Here is a 16205-nt window from a genome sequence, read left to right as displayed (position 1 = left end):
CTGTCTCAGCGCACCCCCTGCTGTCTCAGCGCACCCCCCGCTGTCTAAGCGCACCCCCTGCAGCCTCAGCGCACCCCCTGCTGTCTAAGCGCACCCCCTGCAGTCTCAGCACAGGAGCTGTCACCAGGCAAACTTCCCAGTAACTCCCCATAGAGAACTTCAGCTGTCAGTACAGGGGCCAATCGCCTCTCATGTTGACAGTCGGAGGGCGTGTCCTTCAGCGCCGCCTCCTGATTGGCCAAAAGCGCGTGGTGAATACCCCGCCCCCCTATGCTGGGAATATCCTGGCCAATCGCAGTGCGGCTCCGTGTGTTTACAAGCCTGGGCAGCTTCAGGAGACTTGCGGTTGTTGTTGTTGGGATTGGCAGAGTCGGTGCCGTCATGTCTGCAGACGTGGAGAGCTTGGTGGTGTTTGAGCAGGATCACTATGACCAGTACGACTACTACAACCTGCGGGAGTACAGCTGCGGAGCCGGGGGGAAGGGCAGGACCAAGAGGGAGATCGGGCTGAACGGGAACCGCCATGTACCGGCCGGACACGAGAGGAAGATCGAGGAGAAGCTGCACAACAGCGAGGTGAAGCGCCGGAGAAGCCGCAGCTCTTCTAACTAGACGAGCAACTCCTTCTCCGATCAGGTAACCGGCCCTGCAGATGCCAGTGCGGGACACCAGGGGGCGCAGTACGCCCGCCCGGAGAGCTAACACAGGGGATACTGCTGCATTCCTCTACTCCATAGTCACATGACTCTGCTAGAGCGATGATGATGCAGTCACTAAGAGTGGACCCTCCCTATGTGTACACCATATGGTACTGGAGAAATAGCAGTGACAGCCCCCCATAGCAGTGACAGCCAGAGCCAACCCCAATGGCAGTCCTGGCTCCCCTGAGAGGTAGAAGAAACTGGAGAGAGTGCTTCACACTATAGCTGGAGCTCTGCCCCTTTCCTATACTGTGGAGGGGATAGATAGTGGGTGCCCTATGTGCTGTCATACTGGCCCAGCTCATCCTCTATAAGGTGCTGACATGTCTGACCCTTCCTGTCCTCCAGCCTATCACTCAGCAAATGATACACAAATAAATCTCGTTTTCATCAGATAGGTCTTTTTTCCGCTAGGAGGGGTCATGCTTTGTGATTAATCACAGTTTATGTGAAACTTATAATGTGCAATTTTTTAATGTTTCACAATAATTGCACAACAGCATTGAATACTCCGCAGCTACCCTGGCATAAATAAATAATTAAAAAAAAACGCATAGGGTCCCCCCTATTTTTATAACCAGCCGGGTTAAAAACCAAACGACAGCAGTCTGGTAACACCAGGGTGGGAAGAGCCATTGTTTTAGGCCCTCCCCAGCCTAAATCTTACCAGCCTGCTCCCGCCCGGTCCAGGAGCGCCAATTTTGACGCTCCGGGACCACTGGCACCCGGCTCTTCCCAGTACCCCTGGTGGCATTGGGTACTGGGGTAATAATGGGGGGTTAGTGTTAGCCATTTTATACCGGCTAACACTAGGCCCCGACTTAGTAATGGATTCCGTCTATTAGACGGCTTCCACTACTAAGTCTATAAAGTAAAGAAATAAAGACAAGACACAAGTTAAAAAATTTTTTTATTCAAATAAAAACACCCCTCATTGACCATTTTATTAAAAAAATAAAATAAAAAAACGCTGGTCATCGACGTAGTCCACGGAATCCGACGTAATCCCCAGGATACAGATATCTGAAAAACAAAAAGGGAGAAACACACAAAAAACACACAAACAGGAGCACAACACTGTGTGCGGTGTTGTGCTCCTTACAGTATGCAGCATCCTTACAGATCGCTGCTTACAGTCTGGCCCCCAAGGGGTTAAGGGAGGATGTATTGCATCCCCCTCAACCCCTTGGGGGCCAGACTGATGTCAGACTGCACCCATCCCAGCAAGGAAGGGGTTAACTGACCCCCCCCTTCCTTGCTGGGAGGGGTGCAGTGCTGGGGAGGGGGTGGGGAGAGCTCTATACTCACCCCGATGTGTCCTCTTCGCTGGTCCGCAGCACAATGAAGTCACTGTGCTGCGGACCGGCTCATTATATGTGCGCTGAGCCGATCAGCCAATCAGCTGAGCGCACATATAATTCTAAATGTTTCTTCTAATAATGCTATTGTGATAACATAATTAGAAGAAACATTTGATGTTTTAATTAAAGTTAAGTGATGATTAGTACAGAAAGCTCTATTGCCGGCATATGAATTAACGGCTTATGGAGCTTCCTGTACTAATTCATATTTAATTAATAAAACACATTTTCGATTAAATAAATTCAGTTTCGTTGTTTAATAATTTAATTCTAACGAATCCATCATTTTGCAATTCAATATACTGTCAAAAAATAAATATATATATAAATATACATTTATTTATATATCTATTTATTTTAACAGTATATTTAATTGCAAAATGATGGATTCATTTAAATTTAATTATTGAACAACGAAAGGGACTTTATTACAACGAAAATGTGTTTTATTATTTTAATATATTAACCATGAGAGACATCGGCTATAGTGCAGAGGATCGCAAACCCCGGTAATAGCAATTCATGTAAACTGTTTCCCTGCTTTCCCAGATGCATCCAGAGGTGTTTGCATCACTTTCTTAAGATTTTATTTGTTATTTTTAGTTGAACCAGATTTCGAAGTAAATGACCGTATGTTTTGAGCCGCATGTCTATTTTTTTCGCACGGCCGTAGTTTCATCCGCACATTTACAGCCGCATAAAAAATACAGCCGCACAGTTACATAGTGTGAACCTAGCCCCCACCTGAACAGGTCCCTAAAAATATCTGATTTTGAAATTTTGCAGAAAATTTGGAAAATTGCTGCTAATGTTTTAAGCTTCCTATTGTCTTAAACAAATGAAAGATAGTTTAATAAAAGCTACCAACATAAAGTAGACATGTTGCTAATGCTATTTAATATATAATTTATGTGGCATAACCATTTTCTGTATAAGCAGAAAGGTTTCAAAGTTGGAAAAATGCATTTTTTCACAATTTTTCATGTTATTTTGGTGTTTTTCATAAAGATTCTTTATGAGTATGGACTCCATTTTACCAGAAATGTAAAGTACCATATGTCACGAGAAAACAATCTCAGAATCGGCTGGATAGGTAAAAGCATCCCGAAGTTATTAATGACTAAAGTGACACAGGTCATATTCATAAAATTTGTCTCTGTCCTTAAGGCCATTTCAGGCTCTGTCCTTAAGGGGTTAAACCAGCACAAGACTAAGACCTTTTGCTTGACTCCACCATAAGATAAATATGTTTTTATTAACTTAGGAACAAGCTATAGTCAGACCCATTAGGCACCAGTTGTCATTGTGGAGTAGCAAGTTTGTGACTATTCTTGTCCACACTGAAGAGTGGGATGTGGTTTCCTGTGGAAAACATTGCCCTCCTGATTGGCCAAAAGCGCATGGTGAATACCCCGCCCCCTATGCTGGGAATATCCTGACCAATTGCAGTGCGGTTACGTGTGTTTACAAGCTTAGGCAGCTTCAGGAGGCCTGCAGTTGTTGTTGTTGTTTTTGGGATTGGCAGAGTCGGTGCCGTCATGTCTGCAGATGTGGAGAGCTTGGTGGTGTTTCAGCAGGATTATTACGACCAGTACGATTACTAAAACCTGCGGGAGTACAGCTGCGGAGCTGGGGGGAAGGGCAGGACTAAGAGGGAGATTGGGCTGAATGGGATCCTGCACTGCAGGGGGTACCAGTGATTAGAAAAACATAGCATGACACCTGTCCACATTGTATGTGGTACAGCAGCTAATCTCCATCAACATGAATGGCACTGAGTTGCAATACCACATTTAATCTGTGGACAGGTGTGGTGCTGTTTTCCAAAGAAATCAGCCAAGTTTTTCTAAATGGATAACCACTTGTAGGAACGTATTCAGCACCCACATACTATTGTGTGCGAGAGCCCCTACTGTCTTGATTGTTCCTGTTAGCCACATGGCACAGTATTCTTTGTGATACTTTTTGGCTGCTACGGTAGCAATACTTGTTGACAGATCCTCTTGAACGATGTTTCCCTTCACTACAGTTTTACTGCTTTCCCCCCTTTGACTTATCACCTTTTGTCTTATAGGTAATGGACTCATTCAACGGACTTCAACTTTGTTTCTGATGTGTTTGCGGTTTTACTAAGAGAAGCAACCCTGTCTTACTAAAGAAGAAAAAGCTGGGTTATTGCTGTGGTGGCCTTCCCAGGACTGTAGGCCGTGACTGTAGTTACACGTACTTCGCTTGTGGCTTTGCTGTGGAGAAGTCAGTTCTGCATGATGGAAGAAACTGAGGGCACTTCATCCAGTGCAATAATGATTTTACTACTACACATCTTATTGTACTGTAATGCTGCATTATATGCAGAAAAGTGTTCATATACAGCAAATTTTATATATTTTTGCTTGGTGTAAAAATAAATAAGTTTTAAAACTTTCTGAGTTGGCGGTATATATAACTGTTCATGTAGGAATTAAGATAACTGAGATTATTTTAGACATGTACCGTCAATGCTGAACCAGCTGAAAAACCGTCAGAAACTACTGGAAAGAAGACCCCAACTCACCATGTCATCATTCGATAGAGGTCAACCAAGTGGCCATACCGTATTTTCTGGCGTATAAGACAACTGACCGCAGCAAGGTTTACAAAAAATTCAACTCACCTCTCACCTATTACGACCAGTACGATTACTAAAACCTGCGGGAGTACAGCTGGGGGGAAGGGCAGGACCAAGAGGGAGATCGGGCTGAATGGGATCCTGCACTGCAGGGGGTTTAAGTGGCAAGTCTACTGCAATTTAAAAAGTTACCCAGGATTCAACTCACCTGTGACCCGTTCCTGGGAGCTACGTGTCTCTCATGTTCCTGGCGCAGGCAACGTGATGAACACTGTCTGCACCAGAGGTCCCTGAAGCTCTCCTGGCAGCCGGAGAAGCTCGGAGACAATGAGACACTCGCCTGCCGGGAGAGCTTCGGGGCCTCCGGCACAGGCAGTGTTTCTGCATCACACTGCCTGCGCCGGAAACGTGACAAGAGATGCGTGGCTGCCGGGAACGGGTCACAGGTGAGTTGAATTGTTTGTTTTTCATTGTGGTCACTGCATACAGTGGGAATGCGGCCATTTTTGAGCTCACCCACCGTATACGGCGACCATACCTGGCGTATAAGAGGACCCACGTTTTCTGAGAATTTTTCAGGGTTAATATGTTGTTTTATACGCCAGAAAATACTGTACTCAGCTGCAGAATTTTGAGATGGGAAAAGTACATTCAGAAAATAAAGGTAAAGCGCAGGACACCCAATAGTAATTTCCCACAGGTTTTTGTAAACCCAGTCCCTTCAGGACTGGGCTAATTTCTGCACTTTCCTTTTTTTTTTCCTTGCGTTTAAAAGACCATAGCACTTGCATTTTTACACCTACAGACCCACATGAGCCCGTATTTTTTGCTACACCAATTGTAAGGTGAAATTGAAAAAAAAAAAAGCAATGTGTTTTCACAATTTGGGGGATTTGGGGTTTACACTGTTTGCCCTATGGTAAAACTGACATGTTATCTATATGGGCATGAAGAGAAAGCTGACACTAATGCCTCTCGGCTACATTTAAAAACCAACTCCAAGATGTTGGTATATAATTTGATCAAAATATATTGCCTCATGTACCACGTGCAGGTCCCCTGGATCACATGAATCCCTACACTAAACCAACACTGGGTCGGTGGGGTTTGGGGGGCCCTTGGGGTTTGGTCCTGTGACAGTGGGGTTGCAGGGCCAATCTGTGGCCTCCCTTCCCTGCTTGTGCTCACTTTGTGGGGTTGGCATTCGCTGACCGTCACAGTGTCGTTTTGCATAAGGACTCGTGTATCAGAAGACCTGCACGTGGTACATGAGGCAATATGGTTTATATGGTATATACTAACTTCTGATGTTGGTTTTTAATGTAGCTGAACAAGCTTTCGTATCAACCATGGGTGCAATGTACAGCCATTTCTGTCCTCTAGGCTTGTGCATATGACATGTTATCTATGTTCCTCAAGTCAGTACTATCACAATAAACAAAAATAGTAAGGGACCACTAAATTGTTCAGATTTACAGCTAAAATTCAATATCCAATATACATATGATTTTTCAAGGCCACTATAATATTCCTATATGTAACGCCTGGAGTAGTGGATCCACTGAACCATCACTAGCGATGGCACTAACCTCACCAGGGAGCGGAGTCTAAGGGGCCGCTGATTTTCACCAGAGCCCGCCGCAAGGCGGGATGGACTTGCTGCGGCTCGCTACCCCTGGCTTGGTTGCTAGTGACGGCAGGCGAGGCGTGGCAGGAGCAGTAAGCAGGCAGAGGTCTGTAGGCGTAATCGCAGGTGGCGGACAGGACTCAGGAACAATGGGAAGGCAGCGGGCAGGGACTAGGGACAAGGACTGCGGACAGGAACAAGGACTAAGGTCAGGAACAACAGGGAGCTGGGCCAAACGCTATGGGAAGCATGCAGAGGCTCCAACACCTGTAGTGGGGCAGGGCTGGAATTTATAGGGAGTGATTAGTGCAACTTCCAATTAGGGGCGGACTGGCCCTTTAAATCTGAGACAGCCGGCGCGCGCGCGCCCTAGGAGGCGGGAACGCACGCTCCAGACGGAGACAGGAGCGGGGCGAGGTAAGGCGCCCCCCGGGGCCGAACAGGTAGCAGCGCCAGGTCCCTGCACAAGGACCCCGGCGGCTGCATGGGGCAGAGAGAGGCCGCGGCCGTGACACTATATTTATAGTTCTATCCCGTCTTTCCTTTCTTTAACCTCTCTATTTAATTTGATGTCCCTCTCTTTGTCCTTTTACTGTAACCGGTTAATCCTGCTCCTCCTTTACCAACACAGTTTTTTTCTCCTAGCTCTTCCAGGTTATAGATTGGAGTATGGGGGGGGGGGCAACTAAGTGGAATCTGATTGGTTGCTAGGGGCAACTAAGACAATTCTACTTTACACCAGTTTTATAAATCTCCCCCTAAATGTTTGAAATTGCTCTATGGGTCTATTTGAGGTGTCATTTTTTTGCACCATGATTTTTCCAGATTTGATCTGACCAAAATTCATCAATTTTGCCACATCCTTACCGCATCACTTCATTGCTGTAATCAATTATTTTCTATCCAACCACCCTTCATTGCGTGAATTTGATGCTGTTTTCATTCATTTAGTTAAATTTGCTGCGGATCCACAGCAGAAAATCCACTGCGATATGGTACGTGTGAAGCTATCCTTAAAGTGGTTATGAGACCCTAGCACACGTTTAACATGTTGCTGAAAATATTAAAAACATGTTATGCTTACCTGTCCGTGCTCCACCAGTGTGCTGTTGCAGTGTTGCTGGTGTCTTGGAGGTTACAGCCCGCTCAGCCAATCACTGGCTGCAGAGCTGTCCCATCTCAGTCAGTGATTAGTTGAGCGGGCTGTCACTCCTGGAAGTAACAGTAGCTACAGAAAGCGGGGGACATGAGAGACCCAAGAACAGGACACAATAGATGCTACATACAACAAGTATTATGCAGTATTCCTCTAACTGGCATGTAGCAAAACATACATTGGGTCCTGGGCCCCGAGACTCTTTGTTTACTTATATATAGGTCCAAACTACATGCCAGTTGGGGGAATACTGCAAAATATTACTACTTACTGAGCACTGGTAGTTTACTCCTAATTGTGTCCTGGGGTCTGTACTATTTTTTATCCTGTTGTACAGACCCAGTGTGTTGGGTTTCGTACCTGTATTTTTTTGTCTTCCTTTATGTAAACAACAAAGATATTTTGTATTTAGAAGCTGTTGCGAGACAGGCAGTGTGTTCAGACATCTACTAATAGTGTATATGGCTGTATACTGTGTGGGATAATACCTGTTATCTTGCTACTACTGGTTTGCGCAGTCTGCGTCCTGTAAAGGCGTTGAACAGCCCTTTAATTTTATTGTTGTAAAAACAATTATATATCCGTTATACGGCTGTATACTGTGATTGCGGGATAATACCTGTTATCTTGCTACAACTGATTTGTAGTTATTGTTAATTTTCGTTATTATGTATTTTACACTGCACCTGACCTGATACGTACACAAGTGCATACTGCTAGACCGAAACGTACGCTTCTACTTTACGTTCATGATGTGTTCGTGAATCTTCGGCGTACACTTGGGGAAATTGGGATGTTTGCTCATCACTAGTGTTAGGGTCCTATTCCACGGGCCGATGGGGGCCCAATCAACGATGTAAATGAGCGGCGATCTGCTAGATTGGCGCTCGTTTGCTGGGCCTATTCCATGGCCCGATGATCGTTAAGCGAGGGCTGCAGGGGCATATTTACCGATGTCCTTGCACCATACATTACCTGTCCAGGCTGCAGGTCTTCTCCTTCTCCCTGGGTCCCGCGCGCAGCAGCTTCGGAGTGGGGCTGTCTGAACTGACAGACCGCTCAGCCAATCACTGGCCGGGATCGTTCTCTCTATTCCACGGAGCAATAATCGGCCGAATTGGGCCGATTATGGCTCCGATTCAGCCGATTATCGCTCCGTGGAATAGGCCCCTTAGATGCACCCTGGCATGCTTCCCCTGCTGTCCCATACGCATCCAGAGGTGTTGGCATCATTTCCTTAGGGTCATTGTGCACTTGGTGATCTCCTAGTGGTCGAATATTGATTTCCAGATCCCAAGTTTTACCCCATGTATACCTCACACATAGACATGCTGAGTCTGCCCCCTATATGCCACCACATGCCCTACAGGACATGGACAATGGCTTCTGCCCCCTCATTGCTGGGGAAGGGTTGCCGCATTCTCCACTGTACAACCTTACCAATAATAAAGTTGTATTAAATTAGAAAATATACACCAATGTGATACTATACGTATGGCGTCACACGTACACGTCACGGCTGTTATGTAGTTCGCAGTTCTCTGCTGCGTCACGCTGTGACCTTCACGGTACTGACGCGGTAGATTCTTTCTAGAACCTTGTACTCTACATAATGGGCGGAGCTATCGGCACACGCGTTATGAGGGGCGTGGTGACGCAGCACGTCGGAAGTGATATAAACGTCTGGCAAGTCTAATGACGCAATCACATTGAAAGTAGTGAGGTGAAGGACGTACAGAGAGCGAGCAGCCGCAGCCATGCCAAGGGGGAGTCGTAGCCGAACATCCCGGGTGGCGCCACCAGCCAGGTATGGTATATCGCTGGGAGGGAAGGACACCGGGGCTGGGTGATAGTTCCACGGCGGCCATGTTTCTCGCGAGTGAAGGCGTCCTGTCCGAGCCGGCTTCTGTGTGTCACGTGTGGCGGCTGTCCCCTGCATTGTAGTCGCACTTCTGTGGCCGTGTATGTGCGGGCTGCCCACACTATAGCGCGATGAGCGGCAGATTGATCAGGTGTGACGTCAGTGGCAGGACACAGAGCAATAGGTCACAGCCATGTTTACAAGGGTTCTCCTTGATATATATTTGATATAATGCTGCCCTTCCGTACAACATAATAGCCTATTCTTACCTCTCCAGGCTCCCCTGGTGTCCTCCTGCCATGTCTCCAGGTCACCCACTGAGGAGATCTCACAGAGTCCAACTTGTCTTGGCAGTGACAGCCCACTCAGCCAATGGCTGGCTGCGAGCTCACTCAGGGATAGGCTGAGTGGACTGTCCCTGCAAAGATGAGTCTGTATCAAAACTGGATGTGGAATCGATCAGCAGGGGACCCGGAGACACCGCAGGAGGACACCTGGGGAGGCTGAAGAGGTAAGAATAGCGTCTTTATTAGGCCCCTTTCACACTACAGAATCTTGTCGTCTATCACTTTGAATGGGAGGGCTCATGCGCCTCCACTTAAAGAATTGAAACGTCAATTTTTTTTGAGCGGAGACTCACTGGCCCTCCCATTCAAAGTGATAGATGGCAGGATTCGGTGCCTCTCTGCGTGGATTCCGTAGTGTGAACGGGGCCTAATGTCATATGGAAGAGCAGCTGTAGATGGAAAGTTTTTCATTGCCGGAGTATCCCTTTAAGAAGTTACTGAGTGGGAAACCACCCGGGTAACGGGCAGCTATAAAATAAGGTGTATAGGCATCTTATCCGCTAACCCTATTTCTAGACAGAGCTGTAACCTTGGAAAGTGTGACCCCTCACTGCATTATGTCCCTGTGCATTGTGAAAGATCCCCTAGCGTGCATCCATAACTGCCTGTACCTGAGGAACAATCACATCTAGTGGGTCTCCAACAAATAGGAACAAGAGAGTGACTGTATAGAGCACCCAGCTAGGGAACACTCAGTACATAAGTGATCTTAGAGTGTAGGGCAGCCATCACATGTATGTTGGCCGCTTGCCCATCCCTGGGCTGTATGTGCCACCTGCTCATTATCTATTATATAATCTTATTATCTATAATTATTACAGGTTTTCATCACTAGATTCTGAGCTTTGCATTTGTGGAAAAACTGAAGGTTACGTTTTAGCTGTTTTTGTGATATCTAGAGGGATTGTGCAGCCCAATGATATATAGGGGATTAACATTTCTTTTCCACTCAATATTCTTTGTGCTCCAAATTTTGGAAGAGAATTACTTTATAGACTTCAAAGTATATTCCACTTTAAGGCTATGTTCACACGTAGTATTTTCGTCAGTATTTTTTCAGCCAAAACAAGGAGTGAGTTGAAAACACAGAAGCTGTACAGATCTTTTCATTATAATTTTGTCCTCTCAGTTCCTGTCCTGATTTTGGCTACAAATACTGAACTAAATACATTGTGTGAACATAGCTTTATAGTGGACTGAGGGTACTTTTAAACAAAATGTTTCCCCGAATATAACCAGTTTTCAATGGGATTTCTTGTGCGCCTCCGCTCTTTGCCCAAGGGACTGACGTGTCAATTCTTCAGGCAGAGAGCACTGGTGCGTGAAAAATCCCATTAAATCAATGGGACAGGCGGAATTACGAGGGGTGTCTGCGGTGCATGCTCCACTTGAAATTCTGCCCTTTTTGCTCAGTGTGAACAGGCCCTTACTGTGCTGTAGTTGGCCATTGAATAACAGATAAAGAGGGATATTAATTCAACTCTAGAGCGATGACACTGATGTAACCAAGCATTGCTGCCTGTGGTGATTGCCGTCCTTACAGCCCCTCACTAGAGTACTCTTCTCTGCTTGCTGTGATTAGTTTTAGGATAGAAATGTCCATCCCATCCGCAGAATTGGTCTGAAGATCATATAATACTGGTGCAATACCAGTTACATGTCTGTAAGTGAATATATATGTGATGCAATGAGGGAGCCACACAAAGGAAGTGCTCTACCTGCTGTACCTAGTTATACCTAGTTTTTGGTTTTTCCCTTTAGCCGGCCACCTATGATGAGACCAGCCCCACCGCCTGCAGCACACCCACCTGCCCATGCAGCACCTGCTCCTTCTGCCCTTGGACCAGCAGCTGCCCCTAGACAACCAGGTCTGATGGCACAGATGGCCACCACAGCGGCTGGTGTAGCGGTTGGTTCTGCGGTAGGGCACACCTTAGGACACGCCATCACTGGAGGCTTTGGTGGTGGAAGCAGTTCTGAGCCTGCAAGAGCTGACATCACTTACCAGGTAATGCTTGCAAGTTACTTTGGGGTTTTGGTTGGTATGGTTTAGGCTCTGTGCACATCTGTCCATTAGGATCCTCCATCTCAGATTTGATATAAAATCCTGGGTAGAATACTGCCGCAGACCACGCTATTTTGTCTGGTAAAGTGCTGGATGCCATGATAAAGGCATGTTGGCTGTTGTCTCCGACATGTAGGGGATCCGGCACCCACATTATTCTACTGCTAGCAATGGAATCAAGGGCGCGGATGCAATAGTAAAGAAAGCTTAAAGGGGTTGTCCAGCGAAAATCTTTTTATATAGATTTGTAATTTTCTTCTATTAAAAAAAATGCAGTCTTCCCATACTTATCAGCTGCTGTATGTCCTGCAGGAAATGTTTTATTTCCAGTCTGACACAGTGCTCTCTGCTGACATCTCTGGCCGAGACAGGAACTGTCCAGAGCAGGAGAGGTTTTCTATGGGGATTCATAGAAAACTGAGTCTTGGCCAGATATGTCAGCAGAGAGCAGTGTGTCAGACTGAAAATAAAACATTTCCTGCAAGATTTACAGCAGCTGATAAGTACTGGAAGACTTGAGATTTTTTTATAAAAGTAAATTACAAATCCATATAACTTTTTGAAAGAAATTTTTTTTCGCTGGACAACCCCTTTAACCTGCAGCTAGATTAACTTTGTGACTTTATCCAATTCTATATATAGTTACATCATTGACTGCCATGTTTTTTGACATGTCTGACATTGTGGGGCATTGTATTAGTGATCAGATGCCCAACAGACTAGTCACAGAGGGGGACAAAAAAAATCTAATGTTTTAGCAATGTTTTGCTTTAACTTGTCTTTTAGGTTATAGATAGTGAGTGGGTTATCTTACCATGCTAGAATAGGGTACTTGATGTAGTGGCGCATATACTCAATAAGCGAGAGGGTAACACACAGTGAGCAATACTTCTGATACTTATGTTAGTATGTATGTGTTTTGTAAGTTTATGCTCCATTTGTCATTTTCTTGCAGATTAACTTGTGTCTTGTTATCTTCAACCATATGTCTGTCTTTTATCTTAGGAACCTGCTGCTCCCCAGTCAGCGTACCAGCAGCCGCAGCCTCAGTACTCGCCATGCCAGTATGAGCTGAAGCAGTTCTTGGAGTGTGCTCAGAACCAGAGTGACCTGAAGCTGTGTGAGGGCTTCTCAGAGGTGCTCAAACAATGCCGCTTTGCAAATGGTAAGAAATTAGAAGAACAATAGTGGTATTTCTTACTATGTTATAGCATCTATATGTTCATGAAGTATTCTACTATGGCTCCCAGTATACAGCTGCCAGCATCCAGAGAGAGGGTCTTTGTCAGGGGAGCCTTGTCTATGAGCGATTTAATACAGCAAACTTTTAACAAACACTACCAGGGGTGGCAGATAGCTCTGAGCTCCCAAATAACTGGTAGAGAGCCATGGAACGTGTAAAGTGGGAACTGTGAGCCCATACTAGTTTACCCCTACACACTATGGCTATGGTATGGATACTAAAGGTATTTATATCTCTACATTTATTTATCCTTTTATTTGTTGCAGGTTTTTAACGTAGAATGTTACTCTTGAATAGAATTTACTGGGTCTGAAGACTTACAGAAATGACCAAGGCACAACACACCTAGCGGAGTTCTTCCTTAATAAGAGTTGTGTATGAACGTTTCTGCAATTGATAGGAAGATCTGAAACGCATCAAAGAAGATTGGTTTTAGAGAGAATCTCTGGCTGGATGTATCTTTGTATGTGATGTTGTGATTTTTTTTTTTTCTATTTAAGTAAAGATTTTCCAAATCTGGATTACTGTGCCTTCCTTTATTTTGTGGTGGATTACAAAGCAGCTACTTAAGAGACAGATGTATGATTACAATGGAAGCCAATGGTGTTCATATCTGAAAGTGCACTAAACCAGGGTGAGCAGTGTGTCGGAAATCTTTTTGCACAAAGGAAGAAAGCAGCAATGTGTTTCTATTCTTGGATAACCCCTTTATGTTAGAAAGATGTCAGTTTAGGCTGGGTTCACGTTACGTTTTTGCAATCTGTTTTCTTGATACGTTTTTGCAAAAAAACGATGGAAAAACTGATGCATTTGTATGCATCCATTTGATCCGTTTTTTCATTTACTTCCATTATAAAAAAAGATCGAAACATTTTTTGCAAAGAAAGGATGAAAAATATAGTGTGAACAAAGTCTAACATTTTTGTCTGTTAAAAAAAAGTGTTTAGATCCTTTTGGAAGTCAATAGAAAAACAGATCAGAGCGGTGGTACACGGGGCAATATGGCTTGATCAATTCATATACAGACACTCTGGTGTTGATTTTTAATATAGGCCTAGCGGCATTAGTATCAGCCATAGATGGGATGTGCAGCGGTTCCATTCTCTCCAGTTCGTGTTTTGCAATTCTCCCTCTCTGAACAGCTAGCACTCCTTTATAAGACCCACATGACCAAAATTAGCAGGATATGTCTGTGCTCACATGTCTGGACCCTATGTCTTCCCCATTCTGTGAGAGCAGCAATGGTAAGTGTAATACCATATCCATACTTGTGTCGTTTGGGGGCAGCCTTCCCCGCCGGTGGTGCTGGCTGGGTTTTGGTGGGGCTTTTTGGGTCTGGTCCTGTGACATTGGGGTTGCAGGGCCGTTCCATGGCCTACCTTCCCTGCACGTGCACGCTTTGCGGGGTTGGCGGTCGCTGACCGACACGGTGTGGAGTTAGCGTAGGGACCCGTGTGGACCAGAGGACCTGCGCGGTGGTACACGGGGCAATATGGCTTGATCAATTCATATACAGACACTCTGGTGTTGATTTTTAATATAGGCCTAGCGGCATTAGTATCAGCCATAGATGGGATGTGCAGCGGTTCCATTCTCTCCAGTTCGTGAGAAAAACAGATCAAAGTGGATGCACACAATTGCATCAGTTTTTCTATCCGTTTTTGCAAAAACGTATGAAAGAAACAGATTCCAAAAACGTAGTGTAAACCCAACCTTAGATTGGCCTTCAGGAGAGCAGAGAGGGGAGCTACAGGCTGACCTCACTGGGAGCTTTTCTGAATGAACCAACATATCATCCTGAGAAATTACAGCTATAGACTATGTTCACACAACGTTTTTTTCAGCTCTTTTTAAAATAACGTCCGTCATTTGGAGTCTAAAAAACATCATTTAGCAGCCTGGCCTCCCCTTAGTGCAATGACTGGTGCTGGTACATTATTCTAGTTTGGGGTTATTAATTGGCCTTTGGATGCGGCTTAAATGAAAAGTCCATTGAATTTAACAGTAAAAACGGCGAAAGAATGGTGACATAAGAAAAACTTTGTGAACAAATAATAAAAAACGTCCGCTTTTTGCAAAAGACGTCCGAAAATATTATTTTGAAGTCTGTGGTAAAAACATCCGTTATTCAATACACTCTGTGCATTGGACGTCCGTCTTCCTATTGACTTCAATGCATTGTCATTGCAGTCAGTTAAATCGCGGCAATAATGGATGTTTTTTTTTTTAAATACCAAAATCAGCCGCCTTTTCTCTATTTTTGATGTTGTGTGAACATAGCCATAGAAGAGAAATGGCCCAATATATTCATTAAAACGCACTATAAGTCTGTTTGCACACTTTATGAACAACGGCCATTATTTGGCACTCAAAACATCAGCCGTTATTTTGAGTGTCAAACAACCGCTATTTAGCATATCCCTTCGGCTGACATTGGAATATTAGTCATAGGAACATTATTTTAGCTCATTATTGACTGCTGTCCCGTTTGGATGTGTCCTGTAATACCAATTCAATTTACTTTAATTCAAAGCATGGGTTAAAAAAAAAAAAAACGGGCGTGAACAATGAAAAACAACAATCAAAATAATTGACATGTTTAATATTGAACTCAACGGCCGTTCGTTACCTTGTGTGAACATAGCCTTAGGGCCCTATTCCACGGGAAGGTTATCGTTCGCATAATCGTTAACGATAAACGATCCAAACGACCGCTATTGCGAAAGACCTGAAATCGTTCACCCATTTACATGGAAAGATAATCGTTACTTATGATCGTTCTTGCGGTCGTCTTGTCACTACTGCAAATGACCGAACGACGTCTTATTCAATGCGAACGATTTGCAAACAAGCAACGATAAAAATAGGTCCAGGTCTTATTAAACGATCGACGATTTCTCGGTCGTTAACTGCTATTTAACCGAACGATTATCGTTTACGTTCTAACGCTTTAACGATAATCTGAACGTTAATCGTCCCGTGGAATAGGGCCCTTAATGTGTAACATTTAATAAACTAAATGCATTACATGTAAAGGGATCTGTCTGCCATGTACCGAGCAATTGGTGTATAGGAAGATAAAATAGACCATCCATTTCTTAGTGACATCTGTTCCTAAACATATGACACCACTGTTTTCTAATACAGCATATAGAGGTTATCTAGAGTTACAGAACAAAAAGCCACTTGCAGAAACTGCACCACCCCTGCCCCAGTTGGGGTGTGGTATTATAATT

General features: G+C 44.7%; 2 protein-coding genes across 2 annotated transcripts; both read left to right on the top strand.

The window, feature by feature from the left end:
- Positions 1-288: 288 nt before the first annotated feature.
- NUPR2 (nuclear protein 2, transcriptional regulator) lies at positions 289-4487 on the top strand. The gene is made up of 2 exons (XM_069972491.1): positions 289-636; positions 4137-4487. The coding sequence occupies exon 1, from the start codon at positions 382-384 to the stop codon at positions 610-612; it is 231 nt and encodes a 76-aa protein (XP_069828592.1). The 5' UTR covers positions 289-381; the 3' UTR covers positions 613-636; positions 4137-4487.
- A 4632-nt stretch (positions 4488-9119) lies between these two features.
- CHCHD2 (coiled-coil-helix-coiled-coil-helix domain containing 2) lies at positions 9120-13490 on the top strand. Its single transcript, XM_069972490.1, has 4 exons — positions 9120-9260; positions 11423-11669; positions 12732-12891; positions 13236-13490. Exons 1-4 carry the CDS (start codon positions 9211-9213, stop codon positions 13241-13243), a joined length of 465 nt encoding a protein of 154 aa, XP_069828591.1. The 5' UTR covers positions 9120-9210; the 3' UTR covers positions 13244-13490.
- Positions 13491-16205: the final 2715 nt, after the last annotated feature.

Source organism: Dendropsophus ebraccatus, chromosome 5 (assembly GCF_027789765.1).
Source record: "Dendropsophus ebraccatus isolate aDenEbr1 chromosome 5, aDenEbr1.pat, whole genome shotgun sequence".
Lineage (NCBI taxonomy): Eukaryota > Metazoa > Chordata > Amphibia > Anura > Hylidae > Dendropsophus > Dendropsophus ebraccatus.
The sequence above is the reverse complement of the archived record's forward strand: the minus strand, read 5'-3'. Positions and strand labels throughout refer to the sequence as shown.